General features: G+C 39.4%; 2 protein-coding genes across 2 annotated transcripts in view; both read right to left on the bottom strand.

Moving 5' to 3' along the window:
• Positions 1 to 2595, bottom strand: FADD (Fas associated via death domain). Its single transcript, XM_003206364.4, has 2 exons — positions 2157 to 2595; positions 1 to 1406 (listed from the first exon to the last, which is right to left on the bottom strand). The coding sequence occupies exons 1-2, from the start codon at positions 2455 to 2457 to the stop codon at positions 1120 to 1122; spliced, it is 588 nt and encodes a 195-aa protein (XP_003206412.1). The 5' UTR covers positions 2458 to 2595; the 3' UTR covers positions 1 to 1119.
• Positions 2596 to 15161: 12566 nt separating this feature from the next.
• Positions 15162 to 17945, bottom strand: part of ANO1 (anoctamin 1) — a 71596-nt gene continuing 68812 nt past the window's right edge. The window contains 1 exon segment of the mRNA XM_019615483.2: positions 15162 to 17000. Coding sequence (XP_019471028.2) covers positions 16743 to 17000 — 258 coding nt within the window. The 3' untranslated portion in view covers positions 15162 to 16742.

Genomic DNA, 17945 nt, shown 5'->3' with positions numbered 1-17945 from the left:
TTTAAACCAAGACCACAGATAACTATAGCTGACTGATGAGGTGAGCTGCAGCATCCAGCAGACATGACCAGACTCCCTGATATGGATTATGAGATTACTAGCTTTAGAAAAATCTTTAAAAATTCAATGCAATGAAAAAAGTCTGCCTTACATCCGTAAGGTAACCATTTCTTTGACAGTTCCAGGAGAACATCACTCTCAGGATGATGTTTTCCACCTGAGAATCTGGAATCACTTCTGTACTGTGCAGGCGACAGAGCATTGGCACAGGATGTCCAGAGAAGTCGTGGTATCTTTTCTCTGGAATGTTGCCTGGGCATGGTATTGGGCAGCCTGCCCTATGTACTTGTGCTTCAGCAGCACAGTTGGACCATATAACCTCCAGAGGCACCCTCCAACCTAAACTATTCTGTGATTCTGTGTATAAGGGCACTTGATAATTAATTTCAACAAGCTTGTTTCTCAATCCAGGCACATTTTTTGCTAAAAAAAACACTACAGTAGTTGTGAGTCCTATTGCACTGATGCCTTACAGACTGAGGTTGCAGTTTTCTTTGTATTCTTTTACTGATAGCAAAGGTGTTCAAAAATTATGGAAGATATTACCTTATGCTACTCAAAACAAAGAGAAGACTCACTACATAGCTAAGAGCTCAGTCTCCTTCCCCCTTTCACACTAGTTACAAACAGATCACTTAAAAAGTGTATGTATATATATGAATATTTCAACCTCCTAATGAAATTTTCAGTTCCCTCAGAAGTGTCCCATGGATGTAATTACAGACAAGGCACTTGTGAGGAATCTGCAATAAAGCATACCTTATTTTCAGGTGGGAGGCAAAACTAAAGTCTCAGAACTTCTGAAAAGTGGAGTATTTGTATTCTAAAATTTAAAATGTCTTAAAGGAAGCACCAACTGCAAAGCATTGCCTGAAAGGAAGGATTTGTTTTCACATTAATTTCAGATCAGGTTATAACTAATCTATTAATTTTAAGTCACACAAATTAATGGCAGAATTAACAGAGCCAATGACAGTGATTTGGGTTCAGATGATCAAAAGGCACTTTTGCTTCTTTCTTCATTTGCATCTGTGATGTGAAAGTGTTCTTCTCTTCATTTCACATGTTTTCTGTGTTCAGACGTGAGAGCTTCTGTTCAGCTATGTCTGCCACTAAATTCATATTACAGTCTCGAAGAGCCTTTATTAGGTCAGTCACCTTTGCATCTTTGCCCTTAAATTTCTGCCACTCTCGAAGTGACTGAGCCAATTGCTCCTGCAAATCACGTGGTTTGGCTACTTCTATTCTCTCTATTTTCACTTCAGAAAGGTCAAGTTTTCGCATCAGCTTTTTCCAGTCTCTCCCAACGTTTTCGCATATAACTTCGATAACTACCTTCTGCAAACCTGAAACAGCAGAAATACGTATGTGAGGATATACAAAGAAATATACTTTTATTAAGCAAAACACTATTATTGATGTATCACTCATAATGAAAACCTACTGCGTGTACTGGAAGCTCCTAGTACAGAGCAGGACTTCCAATTAACCACCAGGCTGAGAACTGAGAGACCTGGGACTTCTCAGTCTGGAGAAGAGAGAGTGAGAGGGGACTGTTTGTAAGTATCTGAAGTGCAGGAGTCACATGGATTCTTTTCAGTGGAGTGCAGTAGAGCCAGAGGCAACAAGCAGAAAGTGAAACACAGGAAGTTCAGGAAGTTCCATAGAAATACAAGGAAGAACTTCTTTACTGTCGGAGTGACAGAGCACACAAACAGGCTGCCCAGAGAGTGGTGGAATCTCCTTTTCTGGGGATATTCAAGACCCACCTAACTGCCTACCTGTGCAACCTGCTGTAGCGAACCTACTTTAGCAGAACTTTAGGGGGTTGGACTCTCTAGAGTTCCCTTCCAGACCCTACGATTCTGTGACTACGTGAGCAGGGCTAAAGAAGCAGCTGTTTGCAGCGTATACTGCCCTCATGGTACACTTCCAGGGTATGACATTGTCCCTGCAGCAGCAGTTAAGCACAGCAGCAGCACCGTTACCAGCAGCCACAGCTGGGAAGTGAGGGCTGAGCACTCTCACATCTCAAACACACGTTTACTGGGATCATTTAGAAAAAAATAATGAAAAAAATAAAAAGCTGCACCTACGTCTTTCCTTCATGTCAGGCCACTCATCAGGAGCGCTGGCTTCTTCCTCCTCTATGAAATGCTCCAGCCGTAAGATCAAGTCTTCTCTTTTAATGCTCTTAAACATGCTTTTAAGCAAGTCTACATTGTGCCTTGAAATCAGCTGCTGCTCCATGAGGAAGTTGCAGAGCTCCCTGAAGCTCTGGACAGACTCCAGCTTCCTTTTCCCAATTTTGTCCTGGCACAGAAACTTCAGGTCGCGCAGCTCGCTGTCAGACAGACAGGCGGACAAAGAATTCAGCAGAGCCAGAAAGGGATCCATGGGGCTCAGGCCTACAGCACAGCCGACACCAAGAGAGGCACGGGCTTCCAGAATGGGCCGGCGGCGGATTTCACTGGCGCTTCCGCAGTGCTACCGCGGAAACACGAAACCCCGCCCGGCCCGGCCCCGCTATGGCGGGATGCTGACTCGCGCCAGCCGGGGCGGAAGTTGCGTCACGGGGGGGGGGGTGTGTCCCGCAGCCGTCAGAAGATGGCGGCCGGTGGTTCTCAGGGGCGTGGTATCGCCTAGAAGCTACGCCACGCAGTTTGTTTCTGAGAGCAAAGAGACTCACGTGCTTCAAATTTATTACAAGAAGCGGGTCCCCTTGACACGGGGCTGCTCAGACGCTTCATTTCCCTGCCTTGGGACAGCAGGGCTCCCTACCACCTAGGAAGTGCATGGGGCGTTGGCAGAACCAAAGTGCCAATCACTTAGTCTGTTAATTAGGAACCGCACAGTGCTCAAAATACCCTGGAGATTAACTGACTTGTCTCATGGTACTGAATTAAAAATGTGTGTTTGGAGCCAAATGTGAGATTGCCCGTGTCCTGCTGCTCAAGCAGTAGTGCCAATTCCCTACGCCTTGGCTTTGATTGGGCTGTCATTATAGTAATGCATCTGTGCCCCACTTGGGAGGCCTGTCGGTTCCCCATTAAATGCACAACAACTGGCTTTTTTGTGAGCTTTATCACTTAATATTTTACCTACCAGCTAAATGAATGAGGATTATTTGGGGTTATACACTGATGAAAGGACCTAACAGAGAATAAGAAGTGCAGCATCAGAGCCCCTTTCTCAAAGAGATACTGCTACGTGCATTACGTCCCTGGAAGCTGCTCAAGAAAGGAGCCTCTGCCCTCATCTGAGCCAGAGGCCTGAGCCATTCACTAGCGACACAGGCCTTGTTGTGGCAGTCTTATTACTTGCAAAGATTAATTGTGACATGAAATAACTCCTGACCTTTAAAACAGAAGAAGCAAGGCAAATCTTTAGTGTCCACATTTTAAAACCAATTCTTACACAAGGTGAAAGGTTGTGAACTTATGTTGAATGGGAAGGTTCAAGTTCATGTCTCTAAAGTTCAGAGCAACTATACTGGTTTGTCTCACAGCACAGATAGGTAATTCAGGACTTTCCTTGTTCCTTTGGTTGATTCCCCAAGCTACCCCATTACTAGATTGCTTCTAGTACATCCTCCAATATATTGTCATCACAGTACACAAATACTGCATAGATTGCAGTTACAGATACACAAACTTGGAAGTTATCATTTTCCACATCTCCTTCTCCAGTCTCACATTCCAAGCTGAGGAACAACTCCTACTACTCCCAAAAGATTTCTAAAACTCCCACAGGCACAAGTTCTCCTTAGATAAAATGGCTAGACTTTCAGCATCCTGTTTCGGTCTATTTTGCAGATCCAGTCTTGCATATCATCAAGAGAGCCAGTATATGGAACTAGCTACAGACATGAAGTCCATCTGAGAACTAAACCAGTTTAAAGCTTGTTTTTTTGGAGACCCTAATTGTTACAAATTGGATATTGCAAGGTCACATGGAAGGAATGAGCTGTGCCTGTTTTCAGGGGTGTATTTTCTCTCTGCAGTTCTGAAGATTCTTCAATGTGTGGAGGAATGAACATGAATAAAATGTGTAGTGTGATGCCAAGGAGGAATATGCGTAGATTAATTTAGAAAGCAGACAGAAGTCCCAATTGCAATATAAGAGGTAAAAAACAACAACAAAAAACAACAACAACAAAAACTAATTAATTAAAATCTCACTTTAATATTGCCAAAACAATGACTCTATAAAGCAAAAGTGTGTAAGGAGGGACCAAATCACATGGCACATAGCTTGTGCTCAATTCAGAAACAAGCCTACATGAAGGAAGCCTACATTAATCAGCGTAATTTATACCTTTATCCTCAGTCCCTTGACATGCAATTGAAATCAACATCAGCTGAGATTTTCATAGGTTTGTATGAACTCAGTGGCCACATTCTGCACTGATGTATGAGGAGGTGTGAAAGCAATCCCATACGTCTGTGCAATTTTCAGGGAATCTAAATTAGTAACAAACACGGAACTATACAATATAAATCATCATTTAAGTCATAACTCGTTGCTTAAATGCTTTTGAACTCACTTTTAACGTCTGACATAGTAATTTAGTAACACCTTCTGTTATGTCTGAATCTGAGCTGTTAACTGCGCATTCACAGATGAAAATCCAGGAGCTACATGCTTTCCTCCGGTTGTTTCCTTTCAAAGTGGTTTGGGGTGGGGTTTGCAAGGAAAATATTTGCCAGGGTCGACAGATCATAACGGCGTCTCATTAGAATAAAATTTAATGGAAACGATTTGTTAGACCAGCTCAGATTTCAGCAGACGTTTCCCAGAAATTAAACGATCTGGTTACTTACCACATAGGTTCCTTGAGGCATGACGATTCCTTCCCAAATGCTGCAGAGGGAGCTCGAGGCTTTGGAGTGCGCCGTGCTGAGCTTTTTTGACTTCATCTCCGCTGAAGGAGGAGGGCAAGGAGGGCAAAATGATTCATTACTGCCGAGACTTAGAAAGGTGTCGGTCGCTAGGACATATAGGAACAAACACATTTAAAGAGTGGGGAAGCGAAGCAGCAACACATGGGACTGACATTCTCAGGGGCTGTGCAGTCATGGCATGTGAATACCTGTGGGCAGGGTTTATGACTTACTAACGAATTGCTTTAAAAAGCAGCAGATTAATTTACATGCCCATAAGAGTAGAATGTTCTAATGAAATGTACACCGCTGTCCTGACTGTAGATGATTGACTCAGCTTTCACAGAATTTTTGGAAGATGCTTTGTGCTGATAGTGGCCTTTCAGTATCTAAAGAGAGGCTAAAAGAAAGAAAGGGACAGACTCTTTAGCAGGCCTGTTGTGATATGACATGGGGAAGTGGTCTCAAACTAAAATAGGGGGGGGATTTGGACTGGATATAAGAGAAATTTTTCACAGTAAGAGTGCTGAGGCACTGGTGCAGGTTGCCCAGAGATGTGGTGGATGCCCCGTCCTTGGAGACATCCATGGTCAGGATGGATGGGGCTGTGAGCACCTGATCTAATGTAGGTGTCCATGTTCCATGCAGGGGAGTTGGACCAGATGGCCTTTAAAGGTCCTTTCCAATTCAAACAATTCTTTCCAGCCAAGGCAACTTTAATTTCTTGTTGCCTTCCTTCTTTACTCTGGAATCATAGTCTAATTTGCTACACAGCTGATGAAAGTGTGTGACATTTTCTCTGGGAGCTCTAATCCAATCTGATGTAATCTAATTTGCTATTAGTGCTCATTAGCAAGCATATGAGTGGTTGAGTCCAGCTTTGATGACTCTGTTTTCTCTAATACTGTTAAGCAACTTACTCCTCATATGGCAGATAGCTTTCTATACATACTAACAGCCTACCAACTCTTTTCAGCCAGTTTCTTTTATCTAGCAAGGGATGTGCTTGTTAGTGTGCAGTTGACACAGCAGAACTAGTTCTAAACAAGCTAATTCAGATGCTGGTAGCAATACAGCACGCTCAAATTTGAGATAATAGTGCAGATATTCAAAGAAATGCCTTTCCTGAGGTCCATAGCAAGGGCTACACACACATAGAGTTTAAAATATTAGTCTATGTATTTTTTTCTTTGCTTTTGTTTTGAGCAATATACCTGCTGCTTTGTATGTACATACTTTGCTTACCTTTGATATGTTTGGAGTTTAAATCACTGCTATCATGTCGGTCCTGTCCCATCAGAGAAAAGCTCAGCTCCTGGGTTTGTAAGGTACAAAGAATGCACTTCTCTATGAATTCCTGCCTGGTTTTACAGAGCAGAAGGAGGTGAAAATCTGAAAGGATCATGACTGTATCTTTGCAGAATTGTAAAGGCATCTTACTGATATTGTAATTGCTTTAAATAATATGCAAGATGGTCAACAGATATCTTCAGAGGTGCAAACTGAAATCAAACTAATGAGACCTTGATGTTCTACTGCTATTTCTCTACAAGCTGCATGTTGGTACTCATGAGATACTCATGTCTGGGCTGACTGTAGAATTGGTAAAAGGGTATTTTATTTTTATTTTTATTTTTATTTTTATTTTTATTTTTATTTTTATTTTTATTTTTATTTTTATTTTTATTTTTATTTTTATTTTAATAAGTGGAAGCAAAAAGGAGAATGTCCATATGGCAAAGGCGGCATCAAAATTCAAAGTTTCCATCATTATAATGTAAATCTGTTGCTCACTTTCCAGATAGACTGCATTTCTGCTTTCAGAAGTCCTGCATCTAGAGAGGGGAGCAGACTCACCGTTTTGAACAGGCAATGAGAAATGTCCATAGAAACTGTGGTATTTAGGTGAGGTATTCTTTATGAATGAAAAGCTTTGATACATTTTCTAACTTATGAGACAATTCAGTAATGAATAACTCAGGAAGATTATAAAATTCTCCTTCCTGTCACTTCTGAAATACAGGTTAGACAAACTTCTTGGCAGAGACATTTTTAATCCCATGGTGAATAAACTGAGTTCCATAAAGTTGCTTAACCAACCTATTCCATGTCTCACATTCATTGTTTGCAAAATCATAAAACATTTTCATCAAATAAAGTTTCTACAGTTCTGTTGTTGTAAGGTTTCTTTTTGTGGTGTGTGTCTGTGAATAAATGAAACTGTTAATAACTATTCATATTCCCATATTTCCTTGTCAGAGATCACCTCTGTTACTATATTATCTTGTGTAGAAAGAAATGCTCTCTAGTACAGAAAGCACTTGTGAAGGGACCTGGGATCCGAAGAGAACACTGTCCATGATAAAAAGGACCACAAGAAATGTCAAGTTATTGTGGGTTGTAGGAGATAAAATTAGAAGCAGACTGTGGGAAAAGCAAATAAGTACTGAAAAGTAAGTTAACTCCAGCATTGTTGTGTATGGATAAAAGATCTGGCCACGTAACAACAACAACAAGCAACAAGTTGTTAACAGATGCTTGAACTTAATATTGAAACAGAAGAAGTGTTGATATAATTCTGTTGATATAATTCTGTTGTGTTGTTGTTGGCAGAAGACATTAGTTAAACTTTAGGGAAAGGGTAAATTGTAGACTTCTGTTTATTTTCTCAAGCAAAAAACTTCTGATTTGGCTCTTTACCTATTTTTGTATGGACTTTTCATCATACTGTGTGAGTATGAAATCATTCAGACAAACATTTCACATGTCAGTAAAGCTATGTGTACGTTTTACCCTAGCACATTTCATTCCACTAAACCATATCTATTACTTAAGCTATGTAACATTAATTTTTCAGTTGGAATAACAGAAAAAAACTGAAAAGAGAATTGTCTACAGAGTAATGTAATTGTGAAGTAAGCTGGGAGGAAATAAGACCCTGAATAGTAGCGAATTATCATTAGATCTTCTTTGGGGCACTTTTTTTTCCCATTCTATTCAGTCCTATCTGGACTGACTGACTTTTCTGACACTAGAAATGCCCACACTCCGAGGGCTACCTCAGCAGCATAGAACAGCCATGTGAGGTAGATATTCTGAGCAACTTCCTCATGAAGACGAAGCTACAGCAGAATGTGATACAGAGATGCCAGAGCTCATGTTAATTGATGCAGAAGCATGTCCGCATGCTTGTCTTCTGCAGCACTGCGCGGAAGCTGTGTGAGACTGAAAGAAAAACATCTCCATTAGAGTGGTGCAGAGTCACTGTATTTTCATGGTGCACGTTTACCACTCAGCCCCATTGACTCTCATAGTTCTCTACTGGAGACCACTCCATCATGCAGTGGTGTACTGCTTGACTGATTGAGAAAGAAGCAAATGAAGGTAAGGTATGATATGGAGGTTGCCATTATCCAGAGAAATAGTCCAACAGTTCTGATTGCCAGGCTCCTAAGCTAATATTAATTAATTTCTGATGAGCATATACATTTGTTTTTTATTTTTCTGGGCTATTGTGCTGCCAGTTCCCAAGACCAATAAAGACATGAAAAGTTAAATATGTGCTACACTCAGTTTTTGTTTGTGCATATTCCAGCTCTAATCTCTTCTGAATTAATAGGCTCTATTTTGGAAGTGGTTGTTGTTACCCTGCAATTTAACTGCAGAAGGTGTCATGAAGAATGAAGCCTTTTTTCCAAACAGGTATCTGCATCCATTCTGCAGAGTGACCTGTTCACAGACCAGAAAATATCTTGGCTTCCAACTGTCTCACAGAATGACTAAATTTTTGCCTTAACGTAAGTAAAAGAATCAGCCTAGCCCCACTTGAATTATTTTTGTGTTTAACTCAGTTTTGAGCTCACTGACCACTACAAACCAAGAGGGGAATGAATTTCTTTACAAGTATTGACTCAAATACCTGTGGTTGGCAGTAAAACTATACGTTGGAGGAAAGGTTGGTGGATTTCTGTTCTTCCCTTCAAGAACGTGCCAATAGAGTGTTTTCCATCTGAGTCATTATCTCACCGTCACTGAAGTTGGAAGGTGCAAGTTTTTTTCAAATCTGATTAAAGAGGGAGTGCCTTGTCTGCCCCAACACACTGTGGCTATTATCTGGAGCAATCACTTCCTTTTAAAACGTGAATAGTTTTATGCAACCAATAAGTGACACAGGATATGACTAGGTTAGTTACTCACAGGAATTTAGAAGTAATAAATAAGAAAGTAAATCTGGTTTCATTGTGCTCCTCCCTTGATTCTTAGGTGTAGGGGCATAGAAAGCATTATTTTCTGCTCTCTGAATAAAAGCTTCAATTTGAGCTAGTCCTCTGCATTTTAGTCAGAACCAGATACAGTTAGACTTAATCCACAGTTCATTGGAACTGTGGAAAATGTGATTTATTTCCAGAAATGAGAAGACAGTGAAGGAGCATGACCTTCTGAGAAAAGGAGTGGTTAGCATTATACAACACGTAGCATTGATAGACTTTGCTTGTACTCTGTATACCTTCGAAGAGAGCAGGGAGAAGTTGCACACCCCTCAGCTTTGTCTGCCTACCCTCAAATATTTATGTACTACATTTTCTTACTTTCCTGAGTAGTTCTTGTTCAGAGACACAACCATAATAAAGCGATTTGCAGTGTGTTATCAGATCTGTGTTCATATCCTCTCTCAAACACACAAATACTTCTGCCATTTTTCACTAACTTTGAATGTTATTTTAAAGCTGTAATAAAGGTAGCCTTTATTACATCTATGCCAAGTACCTGATCATGGAATTAACTGGCATTTCTTACTCACAAGAAGCCCCAGTGTTGTCTACCAGCTTAGCTCAACAGCTCTCTTTGGTCAGATCTAAAGGACATACGTTTTAAAGATGTGAAAAAATTTGTTTTCAAAACTAAAATTCATAGAGATAAAAATGGAGAAATTCAGTGGGAATTTGATGCTGACTCTCAGTTTTATTTCTCTCATTCTCTGAAGCAAGGAAGAAGATGCAGCTGAAATTCATGTCAGTCTTCTCTCAGGACTGTAATTGTTTCTTTCCCTGCTACCAGCTCCGTCCCTCGCCCAACAATGTCTGTGTAGAGTACCAAAGTACTTGCAGGTGTGTTTGGCCCAACTTCTACTAGGTCGTAGAGCCATCTCTTCCCATCCTGAGGATTTTGTGCTTGCTTTGTGGCATGGGCAAAGAGCAGAGGAAGGAGAGCAGGAGTTTAGGGCCAGTTTGTAATTTGACCTTGGCATTAGAAAAAGTAACTCAAAGGAAACTTGAATGCTTTCAAGGTAAAAGTAGTCTAGACCTCAGGTCTCCAACTCCCTGCTACATGATCTAACCTATAAACCATGTTTGTCCCCATTTTATACAGAATGAGATTTGTTCTAAAGGAATCACTCACTTTGAGTGAAACGTTGGCCTCTAACCAACCTCCTCACCCTGTTAACCTTCAGGCAGGGCTGGAAACTCGGTTCCTTCACTGAGCTAATCCTATCAGTAAAGTTGGAGCAGGCTAGTCTGCTGAGATTTATTGCTTTCCCACTTGATGGCTAATTACCTGTGAGTAATTATATTTCTTTACCTACAGATGTTTTTGGAAGATTAATATATTAAGAAATGTAAGCAGCTCTGTTAATTATGTGCTCTTACCAGGATGGATGGCAATTCCATACCTGTGAGTACAGCAAAGCAGTGATGCAATGCTGTGGTTAGCCATTCACCTGCACCTTATCTGCGAGGCTTCAGAAACTTTACTGCTGAAGGGGCTGAGAATATGGTCTGACTTCAGTGTTGGAAATGGCCTGAGAGCTCATAAATCGTTCTTATGCATCAGAGTTATAAATCATTCTGATGTTAAAAATAACTGTGTTCCTGGAGTAACGTGTGAGAAACAAAATGATTGCACTGGTCTCATGCTAAGGCCTCTAAATTGTTGAGCCAGAATTTAAGGTTAATCTGAAAAAAAAAAAAGAAAAATTATTGCTGTTTGGGTGATTATGTTGCCTTCCTGGCCCCTGAAAAGAGATGCTTTTCAAGTGGAAAAGATGGCTGGCATGCTCCCAGTGAAAACCCTTGGTTTTGCTGGGCCTTTTTATTTTCAACTGCAGAGGCTCATGATATTCTTTGCCATACAATACACTCAGTGGAGAACAAGTCAGCAAGTCTTCACTGAAGCCCATTCTTAATGCGTGTTCATTCCATTTCTTACCACCTTCTAACCTTCACCTGCACATGAGATCAATAGTATTGCACTGCTTGGCAGGGTGAGATTGCGTGTTGCGCAGAAAAGATTGGCAAAGGATATCTGATAACCTGCCTATAGGATGGTCTCACCTTAGGAAGCAATTCTAATTCCATAAAAACAACTTCTGCAGCTGATCTGCCAACTTACTTGGACCCAAGCACATCACTCAAAAGCATTTTCTTCATCTTTTCCTCACCTGCTGTTTAACCTTAGCCTATATCTCCTTTATTTCAGCTAGAAAACATGGCCACTCTTCTTAATTTAGAAGTATGGAATACTTTTTTACTTGTATAGTGAAATTTGCTTCACTATACATACCTAATTCTTGCTTGGAAAAATGGATTTTGTTAAGCTTTTAAGTTTCTCAGCACAATACTTTGTGTCACATGTTGATTCTTTTTCTCACAAACAACTTGATGGATCCATTAGCCGTTTTTTTGCATGAATTTTCTCATACGTGTGGAACTAAGCAAAATGAAAGCTGTGACCTTCACATTTGTGCAGCTAGCTAAGTTTACATGACCGTTTAATGTCTTTGATTTTTGGAACCATTTTCCTCATGGAGGCTAATACAACAGCGTATGGAGCTCTTTGCTGCTTGCACAACTTATCTGCATCAATGTATTTTGGCTTTAGCTGACCCACAAGGTTATGAAAGTTGCATAGGGTGAGTACTAAAAATTCTTGTTACAAGTGAAACCAATCATTCAATAAGCAATGCTTAGGCTTATGTAAAATATACTGAAGTCAGAGGGAGTTAAAGAAAACATTTTCCTTGGCTGCAAGTAGCTTTGAATTGGGATGCATGCAAGGTATTGAAAACCAAGGAAGAGCTGAAAATTAAGAAGCCTACTTTACTGGTTTCTTCTTCCGAAAGGCCTATTTGGTTAAAAAAGGAGGAGGAAAACACTAACTTTCTTTTTTCTCTGCTGTACTAAAAATGGCATATTGTGTTTGGCCATGGAATAAATAGTACTCAAATGTGAAAAGAATTGAATCAGAGCTTGAATGAGATCCATGTAAATTTTAGGACATAGTTTCTTCAGTGGCAAAAGGAAAAATGTTTACTTTGAAAACGTCATAGGAAAATATAAATGTGCTCCAGTGATTAAAAAACTTGAGGAGAGTTCAGACTGCTGAGGTAACAAGACAAAACGTAAATTGTTTTATTATCACTTATTGGAAATGGCAACAGCCAAAAAGATCATTAACAGCTCAGCACCAGAGAGCACTGAGGGTTTAAAATAGAAACATATCTGTGCCTTGACTTGAGACTTATTCACCCTTAAGCTATTTAAGACTGCAAAATATTTGTAATACGGTATCTTAGAAACACAGTGACATCGAAATCCAGAAGATTCAGACTTCTACTGTCAACACAACATCACAAGTGAGTGTGATTTCCTCCTCAGATGTACCAACTGAAATTCTGCTTTTTCCACAAACTTTGGTTAGCAAAATGCAAACACTGTTTTAGCAATAGTTCTACATAGCCACTTCCAGCTATAATCTTTCTTACTATTCTCTTTATCTGTAGCTTCTTGTCAAGACCTCTGCTCTTTGATAGTGATTTTCCTGTTTGATACACTGCAGTGTTTTGTTTTAATCAAAAGACTTTTGTACTTAGAACTTTTTGGCAGAAGTATGTCAAGCACAGGTTTGCACACAAATCATAGAAAGTCATTCACAAGATGAATAGCTATCCCCTATGGCAGCTGCAAGTCACATCCAGCTGCCTCAGTTATTCCTTGGTCACTTCCAGTTCCCTGCTTCTCTTTCTTTCTCCCCACCTCTTCCATTAAATCCTTATTAGCATAATTCTTCCTCAAATTTGCCATCAGTATAACCAGCATTTGTTACTACTTGCATCACAAACAAACAAACAAACAAACAAAAAAACCCACCAACCAACCTTTCAGGAATAGGAACAGAACTGTGGTGCAAATCTTTGTGGAAGATGATGTTTCATGAACTCAGCTCAACAGTTATGTTCTTAAGAACCAGCAAAACCAAATCAGCTACCAAGCAGGCAGTGATATACCTGCTCCTACAAAAGTTACTTAGAATGATGAGAAGTATTATTTGATACAGATTGTTGCTTAATTCAAAGATGCATCTTTTGAAGAAAAATAAGGTCTCACCTTTGTTTGGACAACAAACAAATCCAAGTACAACACAAACCAACTGCAGTGCTTGACAATGTGGTACGTAGTCCCTAAAAGCTTGCAGCTTTTAGGAATTGGTTTTCACAGCCATTATCTCTGAATAGAATTCTTACCTACCAAATAAATTCAATTACAGTTAGAAGTATTAATATTTTCTGATAAAAAGGAAGAACTGGAATGAAGAATCATTCTTTTCCTTCTCACAGAAAAGTCAGAAAGGAAAAGTCTGGAAAAGGCAAGTGAGGTTCTATACCTGACTCTACTTGCACAAATCCCACTGTCCAATTAAAGTGGCCTACAGTGCAACTCCAGGCCTGCACTCAGGACACAGCCCATGGAATCGCTGAGTTTCATTCCTTTAGTTTACCATTTATATTTTTTTCTAATTATGAATACATTTTTCAATTTAAATGAACAAACCAAGTAGTACTCTTGTTATGAGCTCAATTCAAAAGTCTTGCTGAAAACTCTTGCAGGTTACATTCTGCTAAATGCCTAAGACTGAGGTCAAAAGAAAATTAAAGCTCCCAGGTTAAGATTTGTCAGATCTGTCACTGTGTATGCACCATCCACATCTGTGCTAGAAGCCAAATCTCTCTTTGTGCTTATGGAGACAGAAACACCTAAGGCAGGATGCATTAGATTTCCATGTGGGGTTTAATGGCACTCTGACCCAAAGAACTACAGCAACCAGAACACAAGACTTGCAATCTCAGTTGTCAAGAAGATGTCTATAAACAGAGAAGTCAATATCTGCAGAAAAAAACCACCTGGTTCTGGTCTCTGCAGTCTGAGTACATAAGGAGCACTGCAGAGTGTCAACGATCCATTTTTTTATGCAAACAAGCACAAGTTACTGTATTTCTCCAACCTAGCAGTACTTGTAGTTGCACTCAGAGCACAAGGAGGACTGGGAAGTGAGCCCACCCCACAGAATCAGCTCTGGCACGTTTAAGTTTATTTCAAATAAATGCTCAAAGAAAAGAAAAGAAAAGAAAAAAAAAGAACTAAAACAGATTTAGTATATATTTACTTTTCTTAAAAAAAGGATTCCATGAAAGTTTTATAGTTATCTAAGTAGTAATACATTTTTTATATACAAAATTCCATTTCAAACAATTTACTGTACAAAAGAAAATATAAGCCACTGTTACTATTTCATGATTTCAGCAAATAATGAAAATTTTTGATAAGTATGTGTTCAGGATATAGGTCTACCATTTACAGGAATGTCAGTATTAAGCTGGGAACACTGTCAGATCAGTATTTACAGGTGAAATTCCCTTAGAGGAAGTTCCATAAAATGTCTCTTCAGAATAGGTAGTTCACGTTTAGCTTTCTTCTAGATCTTTTGGGCTACCACGGAATGAGAGAAAGAACACTTCCATAGGATTTACAGACAAAATTCTGCTTAATTTATTTGCACTTCTTGCAATCCACGGGCCTGACCTTGTAAATACTTACTGCCAGGCTTAATGCTTATAGTGTGAATAAATCAGGCAGGATTTGGCCCTATTGGATTAAGCTATCATAAATTACAAATTTAAAAAATAGTGACATTCCTGCAGGTCAAAATACAACAGAAACAAGAGTTAACAAAATATAAGCCCTTTATTAATAAAAATCTTTGGTTGGATCAATATTTTAAATAAGCTTCAAGAATATTTGGTTAATACCATTTTCTTTCTTCCACATAATATCTTTTCTGGTGCCTTTTTTGGACAGACTACAGAAAAATATCAAGTTTATCACATACTTTAAAACAAATAAATATATCAAAAGCTAGATATGGCTTTTTTTCTTTTTTTTCTTTTTAGTTCTGGCATTAATCTTTAAATTAGTTTGGCAAAGAAAGAAGGAAAAGAATAAAGAAACAACTACTGAAAACAGTCTTGACGTTTGGTTTTGTAACAAACCATACAGTAGTTAGATTTTAAAGAAATCTTTACTTTTTATTTTATTCTTCAGTTTTATATTCATAATGCAAGCGCCATGGACAAGACAAAGCGATAAAAGAAATGAGGTTAATTGCACCAATATTATTTGGAAGTGCAGTTCATCATTTGACAAAGCAAAACTAAAATGTACTATACTTAAAAAGAGTCGAACCGATGAGATTTAGATAGGCTTCATAAGGAAGGATTTTAGACTTCTATTTAAGGAAGCTCCGTGTATAAAAGATAGGGTATTTTAAGACAAAAGAGAAGTTATGTAACTAACTGTAGGTCTGGTCCTGTAGCCCCAGTGCAGGCTAAACTTCCCTTGAAGACACTGAGCGGTGCATGTTTTGGATTTACCCTTCCAGCATAGCCTCTGGGAAATGCCACTCAGCAGTACAAATTCTGCAAGGGCAACCGGCTCCCTCCTCCTGCAGAGGACAGAAGGCTACAGAGAAAAACCTGACTAAAAAGGGGATGTGCTAAAACAAAGGGAAAAAGGGACTCCCCTCAGCAAGAATGGTGTCTGCATATCAGGCAGGGCAGTTGACTCGTAGCTCTACATGTGCTCATTAATTCAGGGCATTTACCAAAATGCTCCACAGTAATCGACCTGCTGGGAAGATCTCCAAAATTGTGCTGCTGCTGCCTTGCTATGGGTGAGGAGCCTCTGGGGACCGCTCCAACACAGGTGATGCAGCCTGGGCACCGAGGTAGCTTCCACCACATCAGCCGTGCATTGGTAAGGAGGTCTTTTCCAGATCCATTTTCCTGATGCTTGTGAAGAGAGCAATGCCCAGTGGAAGTCTCAGGCATGCAGCAGACAACCACATGTGCCCTAGGCATATATTTGACCCTAAAACTCAATGGGAGCTTTGTTTCAGACCTGCAGGTTCAAACACAGATGTCTGCCAGCAGAGCTAAACCGTATCTTTGACAGCAAGTAAGTCTGGTAAACTTTACATGGCTCCTCTCCTGCCAAAAAGTATACCAGGGCACATTCTAATGCTGATTTTGCATATGCTTTACAAAGTTTTCTGACAGAGCTGCAAGTCTGGGGCTCCAAAAATATTTTAAATTAGTAGTATTATCATTATTTAAAATTCAGCTTTAATGATTTAGTTATTAGCCTAAAGTCAAATTCTCAGAGAATATCTCTATCAAGACATACTAAGTACATCTTTATTAATGCACATCAATGTAAATAGTGTTATCTAATGATGAAATATAAAAATTCCCTGCATTACTGCTTGTGCAAAAGAAAAAATAAAACACATTATCAGAAATAGAATATGGTCCTCCATATTTGCAAGAAGAGCATTTCTCACAAAGATGGGAGCAAAATGGCAGCACATCCTTCAACATGCAGCAGGTTGTCCATTATTCAATCCTGCCCTTTATGTGATGGCTTATGTACCAGTGGAATGCCCCGACACAATCAACTCTATCCTCTTCTATACGTCAACAGGATACGAGTGACAGGAGGACAAGCTCCCACTGTGGCTCAGGGAGAGTCTGGGGCTGTGATTGTTACAGTTTTCACCTTTTTTCTTGTCCTTGTCTTTCCAGGTTTCCATTTGCAGCTTCCCTTGCTCTTCTCTCATAAAGACCTCCACCATGAGAACCTTCTCTTTATGAATCTGCTGACTAATGTCCTTGGGAATGTCTGGGATAATCCAGTCAACAAAGTCACTCATAAACATGACCAAATTCTGAAAATGAAATTGTGAGAAAATGTCAGCCTGGGCAAATGAAAGGATGACTGTAGGGGAAGGGATCATTTCACTGTAGCTGAGAAGGAAGAACAAAGAAAAGACAATATTTGAATTGGGCTCAACTGCATGCTACAAATGTGATACCGAGCCAAATTTACCTCAATTTCCTGTTCATATTAGAAATAGTGAAAAATACCAGGTGCAGATCTTTATGATTTATCTACAGATATTGTTAGAGCCATTTAGAAATCAAAAGGTAAAACTCCATCAGGTCCAGTATTTCATCAGCAAGGCAGAAGCAAATAAGGAAGAGGTAAAAATGATGAAAGCTGGCCAAAAAAAAAAATCATGAAACATTTCTGATTTAAAATCTTGATTCCATGAAAGGGAAAGCTTTCCCAAACGTTTCCCCAGAAAAATAATAATAATTGAAACAAGATTAAGTAAGGTGGGATTAAAACACCTGTATCACAATAACCATCTTGATTGTTGTGACTGAACGATGTAATTCAATGAAAAATTACCAGGTTTTGCCATGTTGTTCAGACATGAAATAAAATACAACTGGGAAATCTTGGAAATTTCATTTCTTGGCCTGGTCTAGAAATTATTTTGGAGGAAATTTATGTTTCTTCACTGTAAATGTCCTACTGGAAGGATCTAATTAGCAGCAGTCTTGTGCTGTCCTGTTCACTAAGATCATTAAGTTGTTTCTGCATCAAACCAATTAAGAGAATCACTGAGAATGAAGTAACCCACTGCTGGGGGACATCTGGGACTGTATGGGAGGTAGACAGGTAAACAAAAATGGGCAAATTCCTTTGATTTTTCAAGAAACAGCTGTAAAGGAAGATACTTTCCTTGGCCTATTAACTGTTTCCTTGGTGTGGCTTGCTGTATTTAGCTAAATAAATATTACGACTCTTTTTCTTTCTCATAGTA

The sequence above is a fragment of the Meleagris gallopavo genome, chromosome 5 (assembly GCF_000146605.3).
Source record: "Meleagris gallopavo isolate NT-WF06-2002-E0010 breed Aviagen turkey brand Nicholas breeding stock chromosome 5, Turkey_5.1, whole genome shotgun sequence".
In the NCBI taxonomy this organism is placed as follows: domain Eukaryota; kingdom Metazoa; phylum Chordata; class Aves; order Galliformes; family Phasianidae; genus Meleagris; species Meleagris gallopavo.
The sequence above is the reverse complement of the archived record's forward strand: the minus strand, read 5'-3'. Positions and strand labels throughout refer to the sequence as shown.

What these genes read in the sequence shown, in the direction of transcription:
- FADD (XM_003206364.4), bottom strand. Translation starts at nt 2,457, where the DNA reads ATGGATCCCTTTCTGGCTCTGCTGAATTCTTTGTCCGCCTGTCTGTCT. An exon ending in GCCTGACATGAAGGAAAGAC is followed by an intron (nt 1,407 to 2,156) that starts GTAGGTGCAGCT and finishes CTGCTGTTTCAG; the next exon opens with GTTTGCAGAAGGTAGTTATC.